The sequence below is a fragment of the Scyliorhinus torazame genome, chromosome 5 (assembly GCF_047496885.1).
Source record: "Scyliorhinus torazame isolate Kashiwa2021f chromosome 5, sScyTor2.1, whole genome shotgun sequence".
NCBI classification, from domain to species: Eukaryota; Metazoa; Chordata; class Chondrichthyes; order Carcharhiniformes; family Scyliorhinidae; genus Scyliorhinus; species Scyliorhinus torazame.
The window spans coordinates 138,145,481-138,169,180 of NC_092711.1; the positions used below are offsets into that span (position 1 = coordinate 138,145,481).

The 23,700-nt window shown below is 54.9% G+C and overlaps 1 protein-coding gene across 1 annotated transcript in view; it reads right to left on the reverse strand.

Moving 5' to 3' along the window:
* Positions 1-17,087: 17,087 nt before the first annotated feature.
* The window catches only part of LOC140417935 (E3 ubiquitin-protein ligase RNF31-like), a 67,951-nt gene continuing 61,338 nt past the window's right edge, over positions 17,088-23,700 (reverse strand). The window contains exons 5-7 of the mRNA XM_072501367.1: positions 20,035-20,131; positions 18,068-18,236; positions 17,088-17,201 (exon numbers count right to left, since the gene is read on the reverse strand). Coding sequence (XP_072357468.1) covers positions 17,088-17,201; positions 18,068-18,236; positions 20,035-20,131 — 380 coding nt within the window. The remainder of the gene's footprint in view (positions 17,202-18,067; positions 18,237-20,034; positions 20,132-23,700) is intronic.

The following is a 23,700-nucleotide window of genomic DNA, read 5'->3' on the forward strand; positions in this document are numbered from 1 at the left end:
CCAGAGTCTAATCCCACTCTCTCTCTCACTCCCCACAGTCTAATCCCACTCTCTCTCTCTCTCACTCCCCAGTCTAATCACACTCTCTCTCTCACTCCCCACAGTCTAATCCCAATCTCCCTCTCTCTCCGCACAGTATAATCCCACTCTCTCTCACTCCCCAGTCTATTCCCACACTCTCTCTCTCTCACTCCCCACAGTCTATTCCCACTCTCTCTCTCTCCCCAGTCTAATCCCACTCTCTCTCCCCAGTCTAATCCCACTCTCTCTCACTCCCCACAGTCTAATCCCACTCTCTCTCTCTCTCACTCCCCACAGTCTAATCCCACTCTCTCTCACTCCCCACAGTCTAATCCCACTCTCTCTCCCTCTCATGCCCCACAGTCTTTTCTCACTCTCCCTCTCTCTCACTCCCCACAGTCTAATCCCACTCTCTCTCATGCCCCACAGTCTAATCCCACTCATTCTCTCTCTCACTCCCCACAGCCTATTCCCACTCTATCACTCCCCAGTCTAATCCCACTCTCACTCTCCCCACAGTCTAATCCCACTCTCTCTCTCTCACTCCCCAGTCTAATCCCACTCTCTCTCTCTCACTCCCCAGTCTAATCCCTCTCTCTCTCACTCCCCACAATCTAATCCCACTCTCTCTCACTCCCCAGTCTAATCCCACTCTCTCTATCCCCAGCTTAATCCCACTCTCTCTCCCCAGTCTAATCCCACTCTCTCTCCCTCACTCCCCAGTCTAATACCACTCTCTCTCTCCCCAGAGTCTAATCCCACTCTCTATCTCTCTCACTCCCCACAGTCTAATCCCACTCTCTCTCCCTCACTCCCCAGTCTAATGCCACTCTCTCTCTCCCCAGAGTCTAATCCCACTCTCTCTCTCACTCCCCAGTCTATTCCCACTCTCTCTCTCTCTCTCCAGAGTCTAATCCCACTCTCTCTCTCACTCCCCAGTCTAATCCCACACACTCTCTCTCACCCCCCACAGTCTAATCACACACTCTCTCTCTCCCACAGTCTAATCCCACTGTCTCTTTCTCTCTCTCACTCCCCAGTCTAATCCCACTCTCACTCTCTCTCTCCCCAGAGTCTAATCCCACTCGCTCTCTCACTCCCCAGTCTAATCCCTCTCTCTCTCTCACCCCCCCAGTCTAATCCCACACTCCCTCTCTCCCCAGTCTAATCCCACTCTCTCTTTCTCTCTCTCTCTCACTCACCACAGTCTAATCTCTCTCTCTCTCTCTCACTCCCCAGTCTATTCCCACTCTATCTCTCTCACACTCCCCAGTCTAATCCCGCTCTCTCACTCCCCACAGTCTAATCCCACTCTCTCTCCCTCCCCAGTCTAATCCCTCTCTCTCTCTCACTCCCCAGTCTAATCCCACTCTCTCTCACTCCCCAGTCTAATCCCACTCTCTCTCTCTCTCACTCCCCACAGCCTAATCTCGCTCCCTCTCTCACTCCCCAGTCTTATCCCACTCTCTCTCTCTCACCCCCCACAGTCTAATCACACTGTCTCTTTCTCTCTCACTCCCCAGTCTAATCCCACTCTCTCTCTCTCTCTCTCCCCAGAGTCTAATCCCACTCTCTCTCTCCATACAGTCTAATCCCACTCTCTCTCTCACTCCCCAGTCTATTCCCACTCTCTCTCTCCCCTCAGTCTAATCCCACTCTCTCTCTCACTCCCCAGTCTAATCCCTCTCTCTCTCACCCCACAGTCTACTCCCACTCTCCCTCTCTCTTCCCAGTCTAATCCCACTCTCACTCTCTCACCCCCCACAGTCTAATCCCACTCTCCCTCTCTCCCCAGTCTAATCCCACTGTCGCTTTCTCTCTCACTCCCCAGTCTAATCCCACTCTCTCTCTCTCCCCAGAGTCTAATCCCACTCTCTCTCTCTCTCACTCCCCACAGTCTAATCCCACTCTCTCTCTCACTCCCCAGTCTAATCCCACTCTCTCTCTCTCTCTCACTCCCCAGTCTAATCCCACTCTCTCTCTCACTCCCCACAGTCTAATCCCAATCTCCCTCTCTCTCCGCACAGTCTAATCCCACTCTCTCTCTCTCCCCACAGTCTATTCCCACTCTCTCTCACTCCCCAGTCTATTCCCACACTCTCTCTCTCTCACTCCCCAGTCTAATCCCACTCTCTCTCTCTCTCTCACTCCCCTCAGTCTATTCCCACTCGCTCTCTCTCCCCAGTCTAATCCCACTCTCTCTCCCCAGTCTAATCCCACTCTCTCTCTCTCTCTCACTCCCCAGTCTAATCCCACTCTCTCTCTCTCTCACTCCCCACAGTCTAATCCCACTCTCTCTCTCACTCCCCACAGTCTAATCCCACTCTCTCTCCCTCTCATGCCCCACAGTCTATTCTCACTCTCCCTCTCCCTCTCTCCCCACAGTCTAATCCCACTCTCTCTCATGCCCCACAGTCTAATCCCACACATTCTCTCTCTCACTCCCCACAGCCTATTCCCACTCTCTCACTCCCCAGTCTATTCCCACTCTCTCTCTCATGCCCCACAGTCTAATCCCACTCATTCTCTTTCTCACTCCCCACAGTCTATTCCCACTCTCTCTCTCTCACTCCCAGTCTAATTCCACTCTCACTCTCCCCACAGTCTAATCCCAGTCTCTCTCTCTCACTCCCCAGTCTAATCCCACTCTCTCTCACTCCCCACAGTCTAATCCCTCTCTCTCACTCCCCACAATCTAATCCCACTCTCTCTCACTCCCCAGTCTAATCCTACTCTCTCTATCCCCAGCCTAATCCCACTCTCTCTCCCCAGTCTAATCCCACTCTCTCTCCCTCACTCCCCAGTCTAATACCACTCTCTCTCTCCCCAGAGTCTAATCCCACTCTCTCTCTCACTCCCCAGTCTATTCCCACTCTCTCACTCCCCAGTCTAATCCCACTCTCTCTCTCACTCCCCAGTCTAATCCCACTCACTCTCTCTCACCCCCCACAGTCTAATCACACACACTCTCTCTCCCACAGTCTAATCCCACTGTCTCTTTCTCTCTCTCACTCCCCAGTCTAACCCCACTCGCCCTCTCTCTCTCCCCAGAATCTAATCCCACTCTCTCTCTCACTCCCCAGTCTATTCCCACTCTCCCTCTCTCTCTCCCCACAGTCTAATCCCACTCTCTCTCTCACTCCCCAGTCTAATCCCTCTCTCTCTCTCTCTCACCCCCCACAGTCTAATCCCACTCTCCCTCTCTCCCCAGTCTAATCCCACTCTCTCTTTCTCTCTCTCTCTCACTCACCACAGTCTAATCTCTCTCTCTCTCTCACTCCCCAGTCTATTCCCACTCACTCTCTCTCACACTCCCCAGTCTAATCCCACTCTCTCTCTCCCCAGTCTAATCCCACTCTCTCTCTCACTCCCCAGTTTAATACCACTCTCTCTCTCATCCCCCCCAGTCTATTCCCACTCTCCACCTCTCTCTCCCCACAGTCTAATCCCACTCTCTCTCTCCCCACAGTCTAATCCCACTCTCTCTCTCTCTCACTCCCCACAGTCTAGTCCCACTCTCTCTCCCCAGTCTAATCCCACTCTCTCTCTCCCCACATTCTAATCCCACTCTCTCTCTCCACACAGTCTAATCCCACTCTCTCTCTCACTCCCCAGTTAATCCCACTCTCTCTCTCTCTCTCACTCCCCAGTCTAATCCCACTCTCTCTCTCTCTCTCACTCCCCTCAGTCTATTCCCACTCGCTCTCTCTCCCCAGTCTAATCCCACTCTCTCTCCCCAGTCTAATCCCACTCTCTCTCTCTCTCTCACTCCCCAGTCTAATCCCACTCTCTCTCTCTCTCACTCCCCACAGTCTAATCCCACTCTCTCTCTCACTCCCCACAGTCTAATCCCACTCTCTCTCCCTCTCATGCCCCACAGTCTATTCTCACTCTCCCTCTCCCTCTCTCCCCACAGTCTAATCCCACTCTCTCTCATGCCCCACAGTCTAATCCCACACATTCTCTCTCTCACTCCCCACAGCCTATTCCCACTCTCTCACTCCCCAGTCTATTCCCACTCTCTCTCTCTCATGCCCCACAGTCTAATCCCACTCATTCTCTTTCTCACTCCCCACAGTCTATTCCCACTCTCTCTCTCTCACTCCCAGTCTAATTCCACTCTCACTCTCCCCACAGTCTAATCCCAGTCTCTCTCTCTCACTCCCCAGTCTAATCCCACTCTCTCTCACTCCCCACAGTCTAATCCCTCTCTCTCACTCCCCAGTCTAATCCCACTCTCTCTCTCACTCCCCAGTTTAATACCACTCTCTCTCTCATCCCCCCCAGTCTATTCCCACTCTCCACCTCTCTCTCCCCACAGTCTAATCCCACTCTCTCTCTCCCCACAGTCTAATCCCACTCTCTCTCTCTCTCACTCCCCACAGTCTAGTCCCACTCTCTCTCCCCAGTCTAATCCCACTCTCTCTCTCCCCACATTCTAATCCCACTCTCTCTCCACACAGTCTAATCCCACTCTCTCTCTCACTCCCCAGTTAATCCCACTCTCTCTCTCTCTCTCACTCCCCAGTCTAATCCCACTCTCTCTCTCTTTCTCACTCCCCAGCCTATTCCCACTCTCTCTCACTCCCCAGTCTAATCCCACACTCTCTCTCACTCCCCACAGTCTCATCCCACACTCTCTCCCCCACAGTCTAATCCCACTCTCTCTCACTCCCCAGTCTAATCCCACTCTCTCTCTCCCACTCCCCAGTCTATTCCCACTCTCTCTCACACACTCCCCACAGTCTAATCCCACTCTCTCGTTCTCTATCTCTCTCACTCCCCACAGTCTAATCCCTCTCTCTCTCTCCCCACAGTCTAATCCCACTCTCTCGTTCTCTATCTCTCTCACCCCCCCAGTCTAATCCCACTCTCCCCAGTCTAATCCCACTCTCTCTTTCTCTCTCTCTCTCACTCCCCAGTCTAATCTCACTCTCTCTCTCACTCCCCAGTCTAATCCCACTCTCTCTCTCTCACTCCCCAGTCTATTCCCACTCTCTCTCTCTCTCACTCCCCACAGTCTAATCCCACTCTCTCTCTATCTCTCTCACTCCCCACAGTCTAATCCCACTCTCTCTCTCTCACTCCCCACAGTCTAATCCCACTCTCTCTCCCCACAGTCTATTCCCACTCTCTCTCTCTCCCCACAGTCTATTCCCACTCTCTCTCTATCTCTCTCACTCCCCACAGTCTAATCCCACTCTCTCTCCCCACAGTCTAATCCCACTGTCTCTCTCTCACTCCCCATAGTCTATTCCCACTCTCTTTCACTCCCCACTGTCTAATCCCACTATCTCTCTCTTTCACTCCCCACAGTCTAATCCCACTCTCTCTCTCACTCCCCACAGTCTAATCCATGTCTGTCTCTCGCTCTCCCCACAGTCTAATCCCACTCTCTCTCTCTCTCACTCCCCACAGTCTAATCCCACTCTCTCTCTCCCCAGTCTAATCCCACTCTCTCTCTCTCCACACAGTCTAATCCCACTCTCTCTCTCACACTCCCCAGTCTAATCCCACACTCGCTCTCACACTCCCTAGTCTAATCCCACTCTCTCCCCACAGTCTAATCCCTCTCTCTCTCTCTCCCCCCAGTCTAATCCCACTCTCCCTCTCTCCCCAGTCTAATCTCACTCTCTCTCTCACTACCCAGTCTATTCCCACTCTCTCTCTCTCACACTCCCCAGTCTAATCCCACTCTCTCTCTCCCCAGTCTAATCCCACTCTCTCTCTCTAACTCCCCAGTCTAATCCCACTCTCTCTCTCATGCCCCCCAGTCTATTCCCACTCTCCCTCTCTCTCTCCCCACAGTCTAATCCCACTCTCTCTCTCTCCCCACAGTCTAATCCCACTCTCTCTCTCACTCCCCACAGTCTAGTCCCACTCTCTCTCTCCCCAGTCGAATCGCAGTCTCTCTCCCCACAGTCTAATCCCACTCTCTCTCCACACAGTCTAATCCCACTCTCTCTCTCACTCCCCAGTCTATTCCCACTCTCTCTCTCCACACAGTCTAATCCCACTCTCTCTCTCACTCCCCAGTCTATTCCCACTCTCTCTCTCCACAGTCTAATCCCACTCTCTCTCACTCCCCAGTCTATTCCCACTCTCCCTCTCTCTCTCCCCACAGTCTAATCCCACTCTCTCTCTCACTCCCCAGTCTAATCCCTCTCTCTCTCTCTCTCACCCCCCACAGTCTAATCCCACTCTCCCTCTCTCCCCAGTCTAATCCCACTCTCTCTTTCTCTCTCTCTCTCACTCACCACAGTCTAATCTCACTCTCTCTCTCACTCCCCAGTCTATTCCCACTCACTCTCTCTCACACTCCCCAGTCTAATCCCACTCTCTCTCTCCCCAGTCTAATCCCACTCTCTCTCTCACTCCCCAGTTTAATCCCACTCTCTCTCTCATCCCCCCCAGTCTATTCCCACTCTCCACCTCTCTCTCCCCACAGTCTAATCCCACTCTCTCTCTCCCCACAGTCTAATCCCACTCTCTCTCTCTCTCACTCCCCACAGTCTAGTCCCACTCTCTCTCCCCAGTCTAATCCCACTCTCTCTCTCTCTCCCCACATTCTAATCCCACTCTCTCTCCACACAGTCTAATCCCACTCTCTCTCTCACTCCCCAGTCTAATCCCACTCTCTCTCTCTTTCTCACTCCCCAGCCTATTCCCACTCTCTCTCACTCCCCAGTCTAATCCCACACTCTCTCTCACTCCCCACAGTCTCATCCCACACTCTCTCCCCCACAGTCTAATCCCACTCTCTCTCACTCCCCAGTCTAATCCCACTCTCTCTCTCACACACTCCCCACAGTCTAATCCCACTCTCTCGTTCTCTATCTCTCTCACTCCCCACAGTCTAATCCCTCTCTCTCTCTCCCCACAGTCTAATCCCACTCTCTCTCTCACTCCCCAGTCTAATCCCACTCTCCCCAGTCTAATCCCACTCTCTCTTTCTCTCTCTCTCTCACTCCCCAGTCTAATCTCACTCTCTCTTTCACTCCCCAGTCTATTCCCACTCTCTCTCTCACACTCCCCAGTCTAATCCCACTCTCTCTCTCCCCAGTCTAATCCCACTCTCTCTCACTCCCCAGTCTAATCCCACTCTCTCTCTCTCACTCCCCAGTCTAATCCCACTCTCTCTCTCTCACTCCCCAGTCTAATCCCACTCTCTCTCTCTCACTCCCCAGTCTAATCCCACTCTCTCTCACTCCCCAGTCTATTCCCACTCTCTCTCTCTCACTCCCCAGTCTATTCCCACTCTCTCTCTATCTCTCTCACTCCCCACAGTCTAATCCCACTCTCTCTCTCTCACTCCCCACAGTCTAATCCCACTCTCTCTCCCCACAGTCTATTCCCACTCTCTCTCTCTCCCCACAGTCTATTCCCACTCTCTCTCTATCTCTCTCACTCCCCACAGTCTAATCCCACTGTCTCTCTCTCTCTCAATTCCCAGTCTAATCCCAATATATCTCCTCTCTCCCCACAGTCTAATCCCACTCTCTCTCTCTCACTCCCCATAGTCTATTCCCACTCTCTCTCTCACTCCCCACAGTCTAATCCATGTCTGTCTCTCGCTCTCCCCACAGTCTAATCCCACTCTCTCTCTCTCTCACTCCCCACAGTCTAATCCCACTCTCTCTCTCCCCAGTCTAATCCCACTCTCTCTCTCTCTCCACACAGTCTAATCCCACTCTCTCTCTCACACTCCCCAGTCTAATCCCACACTCGCTCTCACACTCCCCAGTCTAATCCCACTCTCTCCCCACAGTCTAATCCCTCTCTCTCTCTCTCCCCACAGTCTAATCCCACTCTCTCTCTCACTCCCCAGTCTAATCCCACTCTCGCTCTCATGCCCCCCAGTCTATTCCCACTCTCCCTCTCTCCCCACAGTCTAATCCCACTCTCTCTCTCCCCACAGTCTAATCCCACTCTCTCTCTCACTCCCCACAGTCTAGTCCCACTCTCTCTCTCCCCAGTCTAATCGCACTCTCTCTCCCCACAGTCTAATCCCACTCTCTCTCCACACAGTCTAATCCCACTCTCTCTCTCACTCCCCAGTCTATTCCCACTCTCTCTCTCCCCACAGTCTATTCCCCCTCTCTCTCACACTCCTCAGTCGAATCCCACTCTCTCTCTCTCACTCCCCAGTCTAATCCCACTCTCTCTCTCTCTCTCACTCCCCAGCCTATTCCCACTCTCTCTCACTCCCCAGTCTAATCCCACTCTCTCTCTCACTCCCCACAGTCTAATCCCACATTCTCTCACCCACAGTCTAATCCCACTCTCTCTCACTCCCCAGTCTAATCCCACTATCTCTCTCTATCTCACTCACTCCCCCCAGTCTAATCACACTCTCTCTCTCTCACTCCCCACAGTCCAATCCCACTCTCTCTCCCCACAGTCTATTCCCACTCTCTCTCTCTCCCCCCACACTCTAATCCCACTCTCTCTCTATCTCTCTCACTCCCCACAGTCTAATCCCACTCTCTCTCTCTCTCTCCCCACAGTCTAATCCCACTGTCTCTCTCTCGCTCAATTCCCAGTCTAATCCCAATCTCTCTCCTCTCTCCCCACAGTCTAATCCCACTCTCTCTCTCTCACTCCCCATAATCTATTCCCACTCTCTCTCACTCCCCACAGTCTAATCCCACTATCTCTCTCTTTCACTCCCCACAGTCTAATCCCACTCTCTCACTCCCCACAGTCTAATCCATGTCTCTCTCTCGCTCTCCCCACAGTCTAGTCCCACTCTCTCTCTCCCCAGTCTAATCCCACTCTCTCTCTCTCTCTCACTCCCCAGCCTATTCCCACTCTCTCTCACTCCCTAGTCTAATCCCACTCTCTCTCTCACTCCCCAGAGTCTAATACCACATTCTCTCCCCCACAGTCTAATCCCACTCTCTCTCACTCCCCAGTCTAATCCCACTCTCTCTCTATCTCTCTCACTCCCCCCAGTCTAATCCCACTCTCTCTCTCTCACTCCCCACAGTCTAATCCCACTCTCTCCCCCCACAGTCTAATCCCACTCTCTCTCTCTATCTCTCTCACTCCCCACAGTCTAATCCCACTCTCTCTCTCTCTCCCCACAGTCTAATCCCACTGTCTCTCTCTCGCTCAATTCCCAGTCTAATCCCAATCTCTCTCCTCTCTCCCCACAGTCTAATCCCACTCTCTCTCTCTCACTCCCCATAATCTATTCCCACTCTCTCTCACTCCCCACAGTCTAATCCCACTATCTCTCTCTTTCACTCCCCACAGTCTAATCCCACTCTCTCACTCCCCACAGTCTAATCCATGTCTCTCTCTCGCTCTCCCCACAGTCTAGTCCCACTCACTCTCCCCAGTCTAATCCCACTCTCTCTCCCCACAGTCTAATCCCACTCTCTCTCCACAGTCTAATCCCACTCACTCTCCACAGTCTAATCCCACTCTCTCTCTCTCGCTCTCCCCACAGTCTAGTCCCACTCTCTCTCTCCCCAGTCTAATCCCACTCTCTCTCCCCACAGTCTAATCCCACTCTCTCTCCACAGTCTAATCCCACTCGCTCTCTCTCACTCCCCAGTCTATTCCCACTCTCTCTCTCTCACTCCCCACAGTCTATTCCCCCTCTCTCTCTCTCACTCCTCAGTCGAATCCCACTCTCTCTCTCTCTCACTACCCACAGTCTAATACCACTCTCTCTCTCTCCCCAGTCTAATCCCACTCTCTCTCTCTCTCCACAGTCTAATCCCACTCTCTCTCTCTCTCTCACACTCCCCAGTCTAATCCCACACTCTCTCTCACACTCCCCAGTCTAATCCCACTCTCTCTCCCCACAGTTTAATCCCTCTCTCTCTCACTCCCCAGTCTAATCCCACTCTCTCTCTCTCCACACAGTCTAATCCCACTCTCTCTCTCACTCCCCAGTCTAATCCCACTCTCTCTCTCTTTCACTCCCCAGTCTATTCCCACTCCCTCACTCCCCACAGTCTAATCCCTCTCTCTCTCACGCCCCAGTCTATTCCCACTGTCTCTCTCTCTCACTCCCCACAGTCTAATCCCACTCTCTCTCTCTCACCCCGCACAGTCTATTCCCACCCTCTCTCTCACACCCCACACTCTAATCCCACTCTCTCTATCTCTCTCACTCCCCAGTCTAATCCCACTCTCTCTCTCTCACTCCCCAGTCTATTCCCACTCTCTCTCTCACACACTCCCCACAGTCTAATCCCACTCTCTCGTTCTCTATCTCTCTCACTCCCCACAGTCTAATCCCTCTCTCTCTCTCCCCACAGTCTAATCCCACTCTCTCTCTCACTACCCAGTCTATTCCCACTCTCTCTCTCTCACTCCCCAGTCTATTCCCACTCTCTCTCTATCTCTCTCACTCCCCACAGTCTAATCCCACTCTCTCTCTCTCACTCCCCACAGTCTAATCCCACTCTCTCTCCCCACAGTCTATTCCCACTCTCTCTCTCTCCCCACAGTCTATTCCCACTCTCTCTATCTCTCTCACTCCCCACAGTCTAATCCCACTGTCTCTCTCTCTCTCAATTCCCAGTCTAATCCCAATATATCTCCTCTCTCCCCACAGTCTAATCCCACTCTCTCTCTCTCACTCCCCATAGTCTATTCCCACTCTCTTTCACTCCCCACTGTCTAATCCCACTATCTCTCTCTTTCACTCCCCACAGTCTAATCCCACTCTCTCTCTCACTCCCCACAGTCTAATCCATGTCTGTCTCTCGCTCTCCCCACAGTCTAATCCCACTCTCTCTCTCTCTCACTCCCCAGTCTAATCCCACTCTCTCTCCACACAGTCTAATCCCACTCTCTCTCTCACACTCCCCAGTCTAATCCCACACTCGCTCTCACACTCCCCAGTCTAATCCCACTCTCTCCCCACAGTCTAATCCCTCTCTCTCTCTCCCCACAGTCTAATCCCACTCTCTCTCTCACTCCCCAGTCTAATCCCTCCCTCTCTCTCACCCCCCCCCCCAGTCTAATCCCACTCTCCCTCTCTCCCCAGTCTAATCTCACTCTCTCTCTCACTCCCCAGTCTATTCCCACTCTCTCTCTCTCACACTCCCCAGTCTAATCCCACTCTCTCTCTCCCCAGTCTAATCCCACTCTCTCTCTCTAACTCCCCAGTCTAATCCCACTCTCTCTCTCATGCCCCCCAGTCTATTCCCACTCTCCCTCTCTCTCTCCCCACAGTCTAATCCCACTCTCTCTCTCTCCCCACAGTCTAATCCCACTCTCTCTCTCACTCCCCACAGTCTAGTCCCACTCTCTCTCTCCCCAGTCTAATCGTACTCTCTCTCCCCACAGTCTAATCCCACTCTCTCTCCACACAGTCTAATCCCACTCTCTCTCTCACTCCCCAGTCTATTCCCACTCTCTCTCTCCCCACAGTCTATTCCCACTCTCTCTCTCACTCCCCAGTCTAATCCCACTCTCTCTCTCACACTCCTCAGTCGAATCCCACTCTCTCTCTCTCACTCCCCAGTCTAATCCCACTCTCTCTCTCTCTCTCACTCCCCAGCCTATTCCCACTCTCTCTCACTCCCCAGTCTAATCCCACTCTCTCTCTCTCACTCCCCAGTCTAATCCCACTCTCTCTCTCTCACTCCCCACAGTCTAATCCCACTCTCTCTCCCCACAGTCTATTCCCACTCTCTCTCTCTCCCCCCACAGTCTAATCCCACTCTCTCTCTCTATCTCTCTCACTCCCCACAGTCTAATCCCACTCTCTCTCTCTCTCTCCCCACAGTCTAATCCCACTGTCTCTCTCTCGCTCAATTCCCAGTCTAATCCCAATCTCTCTCCTCTCTCCCCACAGTCTAATCCCACTCTCTCTCTCTCACTCCCCATAATCTATTCCCACTCTCTCTCACTCCCCACAGTCTAATCCCACTATCTCTCTCTTTCACTCCCCACAGTCTAATCCCACTCTCTCACTCCCCACAGTCTAATCCATGTCTCTCTCTCGCTCTCCCCACAGTCTAGTCCCACTCTCTCTCTCCCCAGTCTAATCCCACTCTCTCTCCCCACAGTCTAATCCCACTCTCTCTCCACAGTCTAATCCCACTCTCTCTCCACAGTCTAATCCCACTCTCTCTCTCTCGCTCTCCCCACAGTCTAGTCCCACTCTCTCTCTCCCCAGTCTAATCCCACTCTCTCTCCCCACAGTCTAATCCCACTCTCTCTCCACAGTCTAATCCCACTCTCTCTCTCTCACTCCCCAGTCTATTCCCACTCTCTCTCTCTCACTCCCCACAGTCTATTCCCCCTCTCTCTCTCTCTCTCTCTCACACTCCTCAGTCGAATCCCACTCTCTCTCTCTCTCTCACTACCCACAGTCTAATACCACTCTCTCTCTCTCCCCAGCCTAATCCCACTCTCTCTCTCTCTCCAGTCTAATCCCACTCTCTCTCTCTCTCTCACACTCCCCAGTCTAATCCCACACTCTCTCTCACACTCCCCAGTCTAATCCCACTCTCTCTCCCCACAGTTTAATCCCTCTCTCTCTCTCACTCCCCAGTCTATTCCCACTCTCTCTCTCTCACTCCCCACAGTCTATTCCCCCTCTCTCTCTCTCTCTCTCACACTCCTCAGTCGAATCCCACTCTCTCTCTCTCTCTCACTACCCACAGTCTAATACCACTCTCTCTCTCTCCCCAGTCTAATCCCACTCTCTCTCTCTCTCCACAGTCTAATCCCACTCTCTCTCTCTCTCTCTCTCTCACACTCCCCAGTCTAATCCCACTCTCTCTCCCCACAGTTTAATCCCTCTCTCTCTCTCTCCCCACAGTCTATTCCCACTCCCCAGTCTATTCCCCCTCTCTCTCTCTCACTCCCCAGTCTAATCCCACTCTCTCTCTCTCCACACAGTCTAATCCCACTCTCTCTCTCATTCCCCAGTCTATTCCCACTCTCTCTCTCTCTCACTCCCCACAGTCTCTTCCCATTCTCTCTCTCTCACACTCCCCAGTCTAATCCCACTCTCTCTCTCTCTCTCACCCCACAGTCTAATCCCACTCTCTCTCTCACACTCCCCAGTCTAATCCCACTCTCTCTCTCTTTCACTCCCCAGTCTATTCCCACTCCCTCACTCCCCACAGTCTAATCCCTCTCTCTCTCACGCCCCAGTCTATTCCCACTGTCTCTCTCTCTCACTCCCCACAGTCTAATCCCACTCTCTCTCTCTCACCCCGCACAGTCTATTCCCACCCTCTCTCTCACACCCCACACTCTAATCCCACTCTCTCTATCTCTCTCACTCCCCAGTCTAATCCCACTCTCTCTCACTCCCCACAGTCTAACCCCACTCTCTCTCTCTCTCAATTCCCAGTCTAATCCCAATCTCTCTCCTCTCTCCCCACAGTCTAATCCCACTCTCTCTCTCACTCCCCATAGTCTATTCCCACTCTCTCTCTCTCTCACTCCCCACAGTCTAATCCCACTCTCTCTCTCTCTCCCCACAGTCTAATCCCACTCTCTCTCACTCCCCAGTCTATTCCCACTCTCTCTCTCCCCAGTCTAATCCCACTCTCTCTCTCCCCAGCCTAATCCATCTCTCTCTCTCTCCCCACAGTCTAATCCCACTCTCTCTCTCTCACTCCCCACAGTCTAATCCCACTCTCTCTCTCACTCCCCACAGTCTAATCCCACTCTCTCACTCCCCACAGTCTAATCCCTCTCTCACCCCCCACAGTATATTCCCACTCTCCCTCTCTCTCTCCCCACAGTCTAATCCCACTCTCTCTCCCCAGTCTAATCCCACTCTCCCTCTCCACAGTCTAATCCCACTCTCTCTCTCACTCCCCAGTCTGTTCCCACTCTCTCTCTCTCTCCCCCCCCAGTCTAATCCCACTCTCTCTCTCTCACTCCCCAGTCTAATCCCACTCTCTCTCTCTCCCCACAGTCTAATCCCACTCTCTCAATCTCTCTCCCCACAGTCTAATCCCACTTACTCTCTCACTCACTCCCCAGTCTCATTCCACTTTCTCTCTCTCACTCCCCAGTCTAATCCCTCTCTCTCTCTCTCTCCCCACAGTCTAATCTCACTCTCTCTCACTCCCCAGTCTAATCCCACTCTCTCCCTCACTTACTCCCCAGTCTCATCCCACTCTCTCTCTCACTCCCCACAGTCTAATCCCACTCTTTCTCTCTCCCTCACTTCCCAGTCTAATCCCACTCTCTCTCTGACTCCCCACCCAGTCTAATTCCACTCTCTCCTCACTCGTCCCCGACTGATTAAAAGCCTGTCGATCTCGGCCTGGAAAATGTTCAAGGACTCGGCGTTCACAGCTTCCTGGGGTAAGGAATTCCAAAGATTCATCGCTCCAAGGGAAGAAATTCTTCCTCAAATCCGCCTTAATCAAGCAGCACCTTATTCGGCAACTATGTCCTCTGGTCCTACACTCTCTAACCCCTCTCTCTAACTCTCTGAACTGCAAGGAGTACAGACCCAACTTGTCCAATCTTCCCTCAAATGGAAGTCCCTCCATACCGGGATCATCCTCTGTAAATCTCCTCTGTAATGTCTCCAATTATATCTTTCCTCAAATAAGGGGACCAAAACTGTACACGTTGTTCTAAATGTGGCCTCACTAGTACCTCGTCCAGTTGCAGCAACATCTCTTTATCTTTATACTCCAGCCCCCTCAAAGACAGCATTCCATGAACCTTCCCCGTTACCTACTGGATCTGTACGCTCTGGTTTTCATGAACAAAAGCCCTCAAGTCCCTCTGTGTTCCAGCTTTCTGCAGCCTGACTCCATTTAAATAATAATCCACCTCCCGAGGGCAGCACGGTGGAGCAGTGGGTTAGCACTGCTGCCTCGCGGTGCCGAGGTCCCAGGTGCGATCCCGGCTCTGGGTCACTGTCTATGTGGAGTTTGCACATTCTCCCCGTGTCTGCGTGGGTTTCGCCCCCACAACCCAAAGATGTGCAGGGTAGGTGGATTGGCCACGCTAAATCGCCCTTTAATTGGTAAAAAATGAATTGGGTTCTCTAAATTTAAAAAACAAAAAAGAATCAACCTTCTCATTCTTTCCCACATTGAATTCCATTCGCCACTTTTCTGCCCACTTATATAACCTGTCCATATTTCTCTGTGAACTATTTATATCCTCTTCGCGGCCTGCTTTCCCTCCTACCAACTTTTGTATCATCCCCACATTTGTCCACAGTGGACCCAGTTTCTTCCTCCAAATCATTCATCTGTATCGTGAAAAGCTGCAGTCCCAACACTGATCTCCCTCGTACTCCACTGGTTACTGCCCTCCAACCAGAGAAAGACCGCTCTCCCCCTCTCCACCCCCCCCCCCCCACCCCCCCCCCCCCACACTACTCACTGCTTCCTGTATCCATGCCAGAATGTTACCTCTGTCATGTGAGAGTACCTTTAAGACATGGATGTTTCAGCAATGTACCTTTAAGAAAACAGTGATGTCAGAGAGAGGGTGGGGCTGAGCTCGGGTCAGCCATTTTGGAATTTTGCAGTTTAGTTTTGCAGTTTGAAAAGAGCTTGGGGAGTGTCTGCGTTTGCTGTGAGCTGGATCTCTGCCATGAAAGACTATCTCTGGATCATTTGGGTGATTTAAACTTATAATAGTAAAGCCTTTAACCTGATGTGATTTTGTTTAAAGGTGTTCAGTCTCTTGGAAGTTTGAAGGAACATTTTAAGGAGTTATTTACTGTTGCAATATTTTCTGAGTTATCTTTGAAGTAAGGGGTGTTAAGAGATCCAATGTTTATTTAAGATGTTAAGTTGAGTTCATGGAATAACCAGGGTTTTGTGTTTAAAAACTCTCGTGCCCATAATTGTAATCCCATACCTAGGGAAAAAGCCGTGTGCTCGGAAAAGCAACAAATCCATTAAAGGGAGAGATTGGTTGAACTCCATGATACATTTTGGGGTTCTGAAAACACCTCGCCCATAACACCTCCAACACCAAACCGTAGCAGCCTTTTGAGTGGCCCCTTATCAAATGCTTTTTGAAACTCCAAATATACAACATCGGCTGGTTCTCCCCTATCTACTCTGCAAGAAACCTCCTCAAAGAATTCCAGTAAATTTGCCAGACATCAGTTCCCCTTGATGACTGCTTGATCAGATTCTGACTTTCCAAATGCACCACTATTCTCTCCTGAATAATCGATTCCAATATTGTAGTTACAGTGTATATGTTGTGTTGCCCTATTATGTATTTTCTTTTATTCCCTTTTCTTCTCATGTACTTAATGATCTGTTGAGCTGCTCGCAGAAAAATACTTTTCATTGTACCTCGGTACACGTGACAATAAACAAATCCAATCCAATCCAATCCAATTGCTGAAGTTAGACTAGCTGGACTGTAGTTCCCAACATTTTTGCCGACATCCCTTTTCGAACAAGGGTAACACAATGCATGGCACCGTGGTTCCCACTGCTGCCTCACAGCGCCAGGGACCCAGGTTCGATTCCGGCCTTGGGTCACGGTCTGTGTGGAGTTTGCATGTTCTCCCCCGTGTCTGCATGGGTTTCCTCCTACAGTCCCAAATATTCATAGATTATTATAGAATTTACAGTGCAGAAGGAGGCCATTCGGTCCATCGAGTCCGCACCGGCTCTTTGAAAGCGCACCCTACCCAAGGTCAACACCTCCACCCTATCCCCATACCCCAGTAACCCCACCCAACATTAAGGGCAACCTTGGACACTAAGGGCAATTTATCACGGCCAATCCACCTAACCCGCACATCTTTGGACTGTGGGAGGAAACCGGAGCACCCGGAGGAAACCCACGCAGACACGGGGAGGACGTGCAGACTCCGCACAGACAGTGACCCAAGCAGGAATCGAACCTGGGACCCTGGAGCTGTGAAGCAATTGTGCTAACCACTGTGCTACCGTGCTGCCCTATTCTGCGAGTTAAATCGAGCAGCCAAGCTAAAATTGCCCCTCAGTGTCCAAAGATGTGCAGGTTGGGTGGGGTTACGGGGATATGGCGGTGGAGTGGGCCGAGGTCGGGTGCTCTTTCAGAGGGCCTGTGCAGACTCGATGGGCTGAACGGCCTCCTTCTGCACTGTAGGGATTCTATGGGTTCCATCGGCAGTTTTCTAATCCTTTGACACAGTTCCAGAATCCACTGAGGTTTGGAAAATGACGACCAGGACATCCACGAGCTCTGAGGCTATTTCCTTTAAGATCCTGCAGCGGAAACCATCAGATCCAGGGGACCTGTCAGCCTTTAACCCCATTAGTTTGCCCATAACTAATTATCTGGTGATGGTGGCTGTATTTAATTCCTCCCCCGTATTTTGTTTTGCTATTTCGGAAATATTTGTAGTATCCTCGACAGTAAAGACCAATGCGAAATATCTATTTAACTCCTCTGCCATTTCCTTGTTCCCCATAATTGCTTACCCCAATTTCATTCTTTAAGGGGCCCCACTGCCCGTTTCCATGCCGACTGTTCCCCCCTCCCTGTCCGTTTCCATGCCGACTGTTCCCCCTCCCTGTCCGTTTCCAATACGACTGTTCCCCCCTCCCTGTCCGTTTCCATGCCGACTGTTCCCCCTCCCTGTCTGTTTCCATGCCGACTGTTCCCCCTCCCTGTCCGTTTCCATGCCGACTGTTCCTCCTCCCTGTCTGTTTCCATGCTGACTGTTCCCCTCCCTGTCCGTTTCCATGCTGATTGTTCCCCCTCACTGTCTGTTTCCATGCCGACTGTTCCCCCTCCCTGTCCGTTTCCATGCCGACTGTACCCCCTCCCTGTCCGTTTCCATGCCGACTGTTGCCGCTGCCCGTCTGTTTCCATGCTGACTGTTCCCCTCCCTGTCCGTTTCCATGCCGACTGTTCCTCCTCCCTGTCCGTTTCCATGCCGACTGTTCCCCCTCCCTGTCCGTTTCCATGCCGACTGTTCCCCCTCCCTGTCCGTTTCCATGCTGACTGTTCCCCCTCCCTGTCCGTTTCCATGCCGACTGTACCCCCTCCCTGTCCGTTTCCATACCGACTGTTGCCGCTGCCCGTCTGTTGCCGCTGCCCCCCCCCCCCCACCCACTCCGCGCCGCACCTGCAAGAGCCGGTTCTGGTGTTGCCCATCGTCCTCGCCCGCTGCCCTGGGCGGCTGGACCTTCCCGCACCGCGTCAGCTGCCGCTGCAACTCGTCCTTGTCGAACAGCTGAGCTGGGTCGAGGGAGTGTCCATTGATGCGACTGACCAGGTATTCCTTGTAGTGGGACCTGCACGGAGAGGAAGCTAAGAGTGAGAATGAGAGTCACAACCTGGTTGGGGGGGGGGGGGGGGATAAGAGGATTTGAGGGGTCAGGGGTTCTCGGCAGGGGTTAGGGGGATCTGGGAGGGGTGGGGGGATCTGGGGGGGGGTTGAGGGGATCAGGGAGGTCTGAGGGGGGGTTAGGAGGATAGATGTCAGGTTGAGGGGGGAATCTCACAGAAACCTATAAAATTCTAACAGGACTGGACAAGGTAGATGCAGGAAGGATGATCCCGATGGTGGGTGTGTCCAGAACCGGGGGCCACTGTGAGGACATGGGGTAGACCATTTAGGACCGAGAGGAGGAGAAATTATTTCACTCAGAAAGTGGTCGGCCTGTGGAATTCATTACCACAGGAAGTAGTTGAGGCTAAAAGATTACACGTTTTCAAGAAGCAGTTAGATATAGCACTTAGGGCGAAGGGGATCAAAAGGTATTCGGGGAGGGCAGCACGGTGGAGCAGTGGGTTAGCCCTGCTGCCTCACAGCGCCGAGGTCCCAGGTTCGATCCTGGCTCTGGGTCACTGTCCGTGTGGAGTTTGCACATTCTCCCTGTGTCTGCGAGGGTTTCGCCCCCACAGCTCAAAGATGTGCAGTGGAGGTGGATTGGCCACGGTAAATCGCCCCTTAATTGGGAAAATTTATTTGGATATTCTAAATTTTCTGTAAAAAAATGAATTGGGGGGGGGGGGGGGGGGGCGCGGCAGAAAAAGGTGAAGAAGAAAGGCAGGGTCAGGCCACTGGGTTGGATGATCAGCCGGGAGCACGATGAATGACGGAGCAGGGCTCGAAGGGCCGAATGGCCTCTCCTGCTCCTATTTTCCAGGTTTCTATGAAATGCGTCAACAGGTCCCCAGGAGCAGTGATCCTGCGCCTGCAGGGGGCCAGCACGGCACTGGAGCGACTCACGCAGCTCCAGCAGCCGGTTACGGCGTCAAACGGGCGCCGCGGGTCTGCGCATGCGCACTGCGGCCGGGGCGAATTCGCGTTAGCTCCCTTCTCTGCACCGGCCCCAATGCAACATGGCGTAGAGCTACAGGGGCCGACGTGGAGTGAAAGAGGCCCCCACCAGGAGAAGCTGGCCCGCCGATCAGTAGGCCCCGATCGCGGGCCAGGCCACGGTGCAGGCCTCCCCCCCCCCCCCCCCGGCCGGGTTCGGATCCCCCCCCCCCGCAGGACGAACGGCGAGGGTCCCGCCGGGTAAGACCACATGTGAATGGCGGCGGTAGGACTTGGGTTATCTCGGTGGCCACTAGGCCCATCTCGCGCGGAGAATGGCCAGGAGGGCCAGGTAGAGCGGCCCCTGACCGGTCGCCAGAGAATCAGCGGACCGGCCTCGGGGACAGAGAATCCCGCCCCCTATTTCTTTGTGCATCACTCCTGGAGTGAATCAGTCTTTCCCCACAGTGGGGTTTCGGTCCAGGATCCCAGCCACTGGTGGGGTCTGGTCTGGGATCGTAATAATGGGCAAAGAGGAGGTCGTTGGATGAGCGAAAAATTAATACAGGCGAGACCCTCCGGCCACCCCCTCTGGTGGCGGGAAATGGCCCGTCTGGGTCCTCTCGTCCTGCTGCTGTCAGCGAGATTTTCCATTGAATCCACCCGATGATGCCAGAAAACCCGTGCCATAGGAGCGCACCGCCGGCGGGGGGCGAGGGAGGCGGGGCGAGCGAGGCGGGGCGAGGGAGGCGGGGGCGAGGGAGGCGGGGCGAGCGAGGGAGGCGGGGCAGCAAAGGCTGGGATGTGGACGACTGTTGTTTACTCACTCGCACAGTCCCGCATGTCCCTCACGAGCCTCCACCCCACACGGTGCGTCAGTTAGATTATCGCCAACTTCCTTCTGCTCCTTCACTCGACAACGGCCTTGGGAAGGGGAGAGGAGAAAGTCAAGATAAATGGCCGTTATCCTGCATTCTCGCAGCCCTGCCTTGCTCTATCAGAACATTGGCTCCCCTTCCCTCACACGCCTCTCACCCCTTACACCCCTCCCGTCTCCCCCTCTGCCCCCCCGCGTCGCCCCCTCGGCCCCCCCACGTCTCCCCCTCTGCCCCCCCACGTCTCCCCCTCTGCCCCCCCACATCTCCCCCTCTGCCCCCCCACATCTCCCCCTCTGCCCCCCCGCGTCTCCCCCTCTGCCCCCCCCCCGCGTCTCCCCCTCTGCACCCCCCCTCCCCCATCTGCCCCCCACGTCTCCCCCTCTGCCCCCCCGCATCTCCCCCTCTGCCACACCGATCCCCCCTGCGTCCCGTCTCCCTCCCTCCTGATGGGTCAGAGATTAAGGCAGTAGTTTGCTCTCACGGTACTGTACAGCACTGGTCTCCTTAGTTAAGGAATGATGTGAATGCGTTGGAAGCAGTTCTGAGGAAGTTACTGGATTCAGACCTGGAATGGACGGGTTGCATTATGAGGAAAGGTTGGGACAGGCCGGGTTTAGAAGAGTGAGAGGCAGCTTGACTGAAGCCCATAAGATCCTGAGGGGGTCTTGGACAGGGTGGATGTGGAGAGGATCAACATCCTGGGGATTGCCACTGACCAGAAACTGAACTGGACCCAGCCATATAAATGCTGTGGCTACAAGAGCAGGTCAGAGACTGGGAATCCTGCGGTGAGTAACTCAGCTCCTGACTCCCCCCAAAGCCTGTCCACCATCGACAAGGCACGGGAATGTGATGGGATACTCTCCACTTGCCTGGATGAGTGCGGCTCCGACAACACTCGAGAAGCTCGACACCATCCAGGACAAAGCAGCCCCGCTTTGATCGGCACCCCATCCACAAACATTCACTCCCTCCACCACCGACGCACAGTGACAGCAGCGTGTGTACCATCTACAAGATGCACCGCAGCGACTCACCAAGGCTCCTTCGACAGCACCTTCCAAACCCACCACCTCTACAATCTAGAAGGACAAGGGGCAGCAGACACATGGGGAACTCCACCACCTGCAAGTTCCCCTCCGAGCCCCACACTCCCCATCCTGACTGGGAAATATATCGGCCGTTCCTTCACGGTCGCCGGGTCACAATCCTGGACCTCCCTCCCTGACAGCACTGTGGGTGTTACCCACACCACAGGGACTGCAGCCGGTTCAAGAAGGCGGTTCACCCACCACCTTCTCAAGGGGCAATTAGGGACGGGATCTCTAGCCAGCGAAGACCACATCCCGTGAATGAATAAGAAAAAAAGATATTTCCTCTTGGGGCAGAATCTAGAACTGGGGCGGGGGTGGGGTGGGGGGGGGGGTCAGTGTTTAAAAATAAGGAGTCGCCCATTTAAAACGGAGATGAGGAGAAATATTTTCTCTCGGAGGGCGGCGAGTCTCTGGAACTTTCTTCCTCAAAGGGCGTTGGAAGCAGAGGCTCTGAATGTTTTTAAGGCCGAGCTGGATAGATTCTTGATTAATGCGATTAACTAGGGAGGGCGAAAGGTTATGGCGGGGGCGAAAGCCCATGGCGGGGGCGAAAGCCCATGGCGGGGGCGAGAGGTCATGGCGGGGGCGAGAGGTCATGGCGGGGGCGAGAGGTCATGGCGGGGGCGAGAGGTCATGGCGGGGGCGAGAGGTCATGGCGGGGGCGAGAGGTCATGGCGGGGGCGAGAGGTCATGGCGGGGGCGAGAGGTCATGGCGGGGGGCGAGAGGTCATGGCGGGGGCGAGAGGTCATGGCGGGGGCGAGAGGTCATGGCGGGGGCGAGAGGTCATGGCGGGGGCGAGAGGTCATGGCGGGGGCGAGAGGTCATGGCGGGGGCGAGAGGTCATGGCGGGGGGCGAGAGGTCATGGCGGGGGCGAGAGGTCATGGCGGGGGCGAGAGGTCATGGCGGGGGCGAGAGGTCATGGCGGGGGCGAGAGGTCATGGCGGGGGCGAGAGGTCATGGCGGGGGCGAGAGGTCATGGCGGGGGCGAGAGGTCATGGCGGGGGGCGAGAGGTCATGGCGGGGGCGAGAGGTCATGGCGGGGGGCGAGAGGTCATGGCGGGGGCGAGAGGTCATGGCGGGGGCGAGAGGTCATGGCGGGGGCGAGAGGTCATGGCGGGGGCGAGAGGTCATGGCGGGGGCGAGAGGTCATGGCGGGGGCGAGAGGTCATGGCGGGGGCGAGAGGTCATGGCGGGGGCGAGAGGTCATGGCGGGGCGAGAGGTCATGGCGGGGCGAGAGGTCATGGCGGGGGCGAGAGGTCATGGCGGGGGCGAGAGGTCATGGCGGGGGCGAGAGGTCATGGCGGGGGCGAGAGGTCATGGCGGGGGCGAGAGGTCATGGCGGGGGCGAGAGGTCATGGCGGGGGGCGAGAGGTCATGGCGGGGGCGAGAGGTCATGGCGGGGGCGAGAGGTCATGGCGGGGGCGAGAGGTCATGGCGGGGGCGAGAGGTCATGGCGGGGGGCGAGAGGTCATGGCGGGGGCGAGAGGTCATGGCGGGGGCGAGAGGTCATGGCGGGGGCGAGAGGTCATGGCGGGGGCGAGAGGTCATGGCGGGGGCGAGAGGTCATGGCGGGGGCGAGAGGTCATGGCGGGGGCGAGAGGTCATGGCGGGGGCGAGAGGTCATGGCGGGGGCGAGAGGTCATGGCGGGGGCGAGAGGTCATGGCGGGGGGCGAGAGGTCATGGCGGGGGCGAGAGGTCATGGCGGGGGCGAGAGGTCATGGCGGGGGCGAGAGGTCATGGCGGGGGCGAGAGGTCATGGCGGGGGCGAGAGGTCATGGCGGGGGCGAGAGGTCATGGCGGGGGCGAGAGGTCATGGCGGGGGCGAGAGGTCATGGCGGGGGCGAGAGGTCATGGCGGGGGCGAGAGGTCATGGCGGGGGCGAGAGGTCATGGCGGGGGCGAGAGGTCATGGCGGGGGCGAGAGGTCATGGCGGGGGCGAGAGGTCATGGCGGGGGCGAGAGGTCATGGCGGGGGCGAGAGGTCATGGCGGGGGCGAGAGGTCATGGCGGGGGCGAGAGGTCATGGCGGGGGCGAAAGGTCATGGCGGGGGCGAAAGGTCATGGCGGGGGCGAAAGGTCATGGCGGGGGCGAAAGGTCATGGCGGGGGCGAAAGGTCATGGCGGGGGCGAAAGGTCATGGCGGGGGCGAAAGGTCATGGCGGGGGCGAAAGGTCATGGCGGGGGCGAAAGGTCATGGCGGGGGCGAAAGGTCATGGCGGGGGCGAAAGGTCATGGCGGGGGCGAAAGGTCATGGCGGGGGCGAAAGGTCATGGCGGGGGCGAAAGGTCATGGCGGGGGCGAAAGGTCATGGCGGGGGCGAAAGGTCATGGCGGGGGCGAAAGGTCATGGCGGGGGCGAAAGGTCATGGCGGGGGCGAAAGGTCATGGCGGGGGCGAAAGGTCATGGCGGGGGTGAAAGGTCATGGCGGGGGCGAAAGGTCATGGCGGGGGCGAAAGGTCATGGCGGGGGCGAAAGGTCATGGCGGGGGCGAAAGGTCATGGCGGGGGCGAAAGGTCAT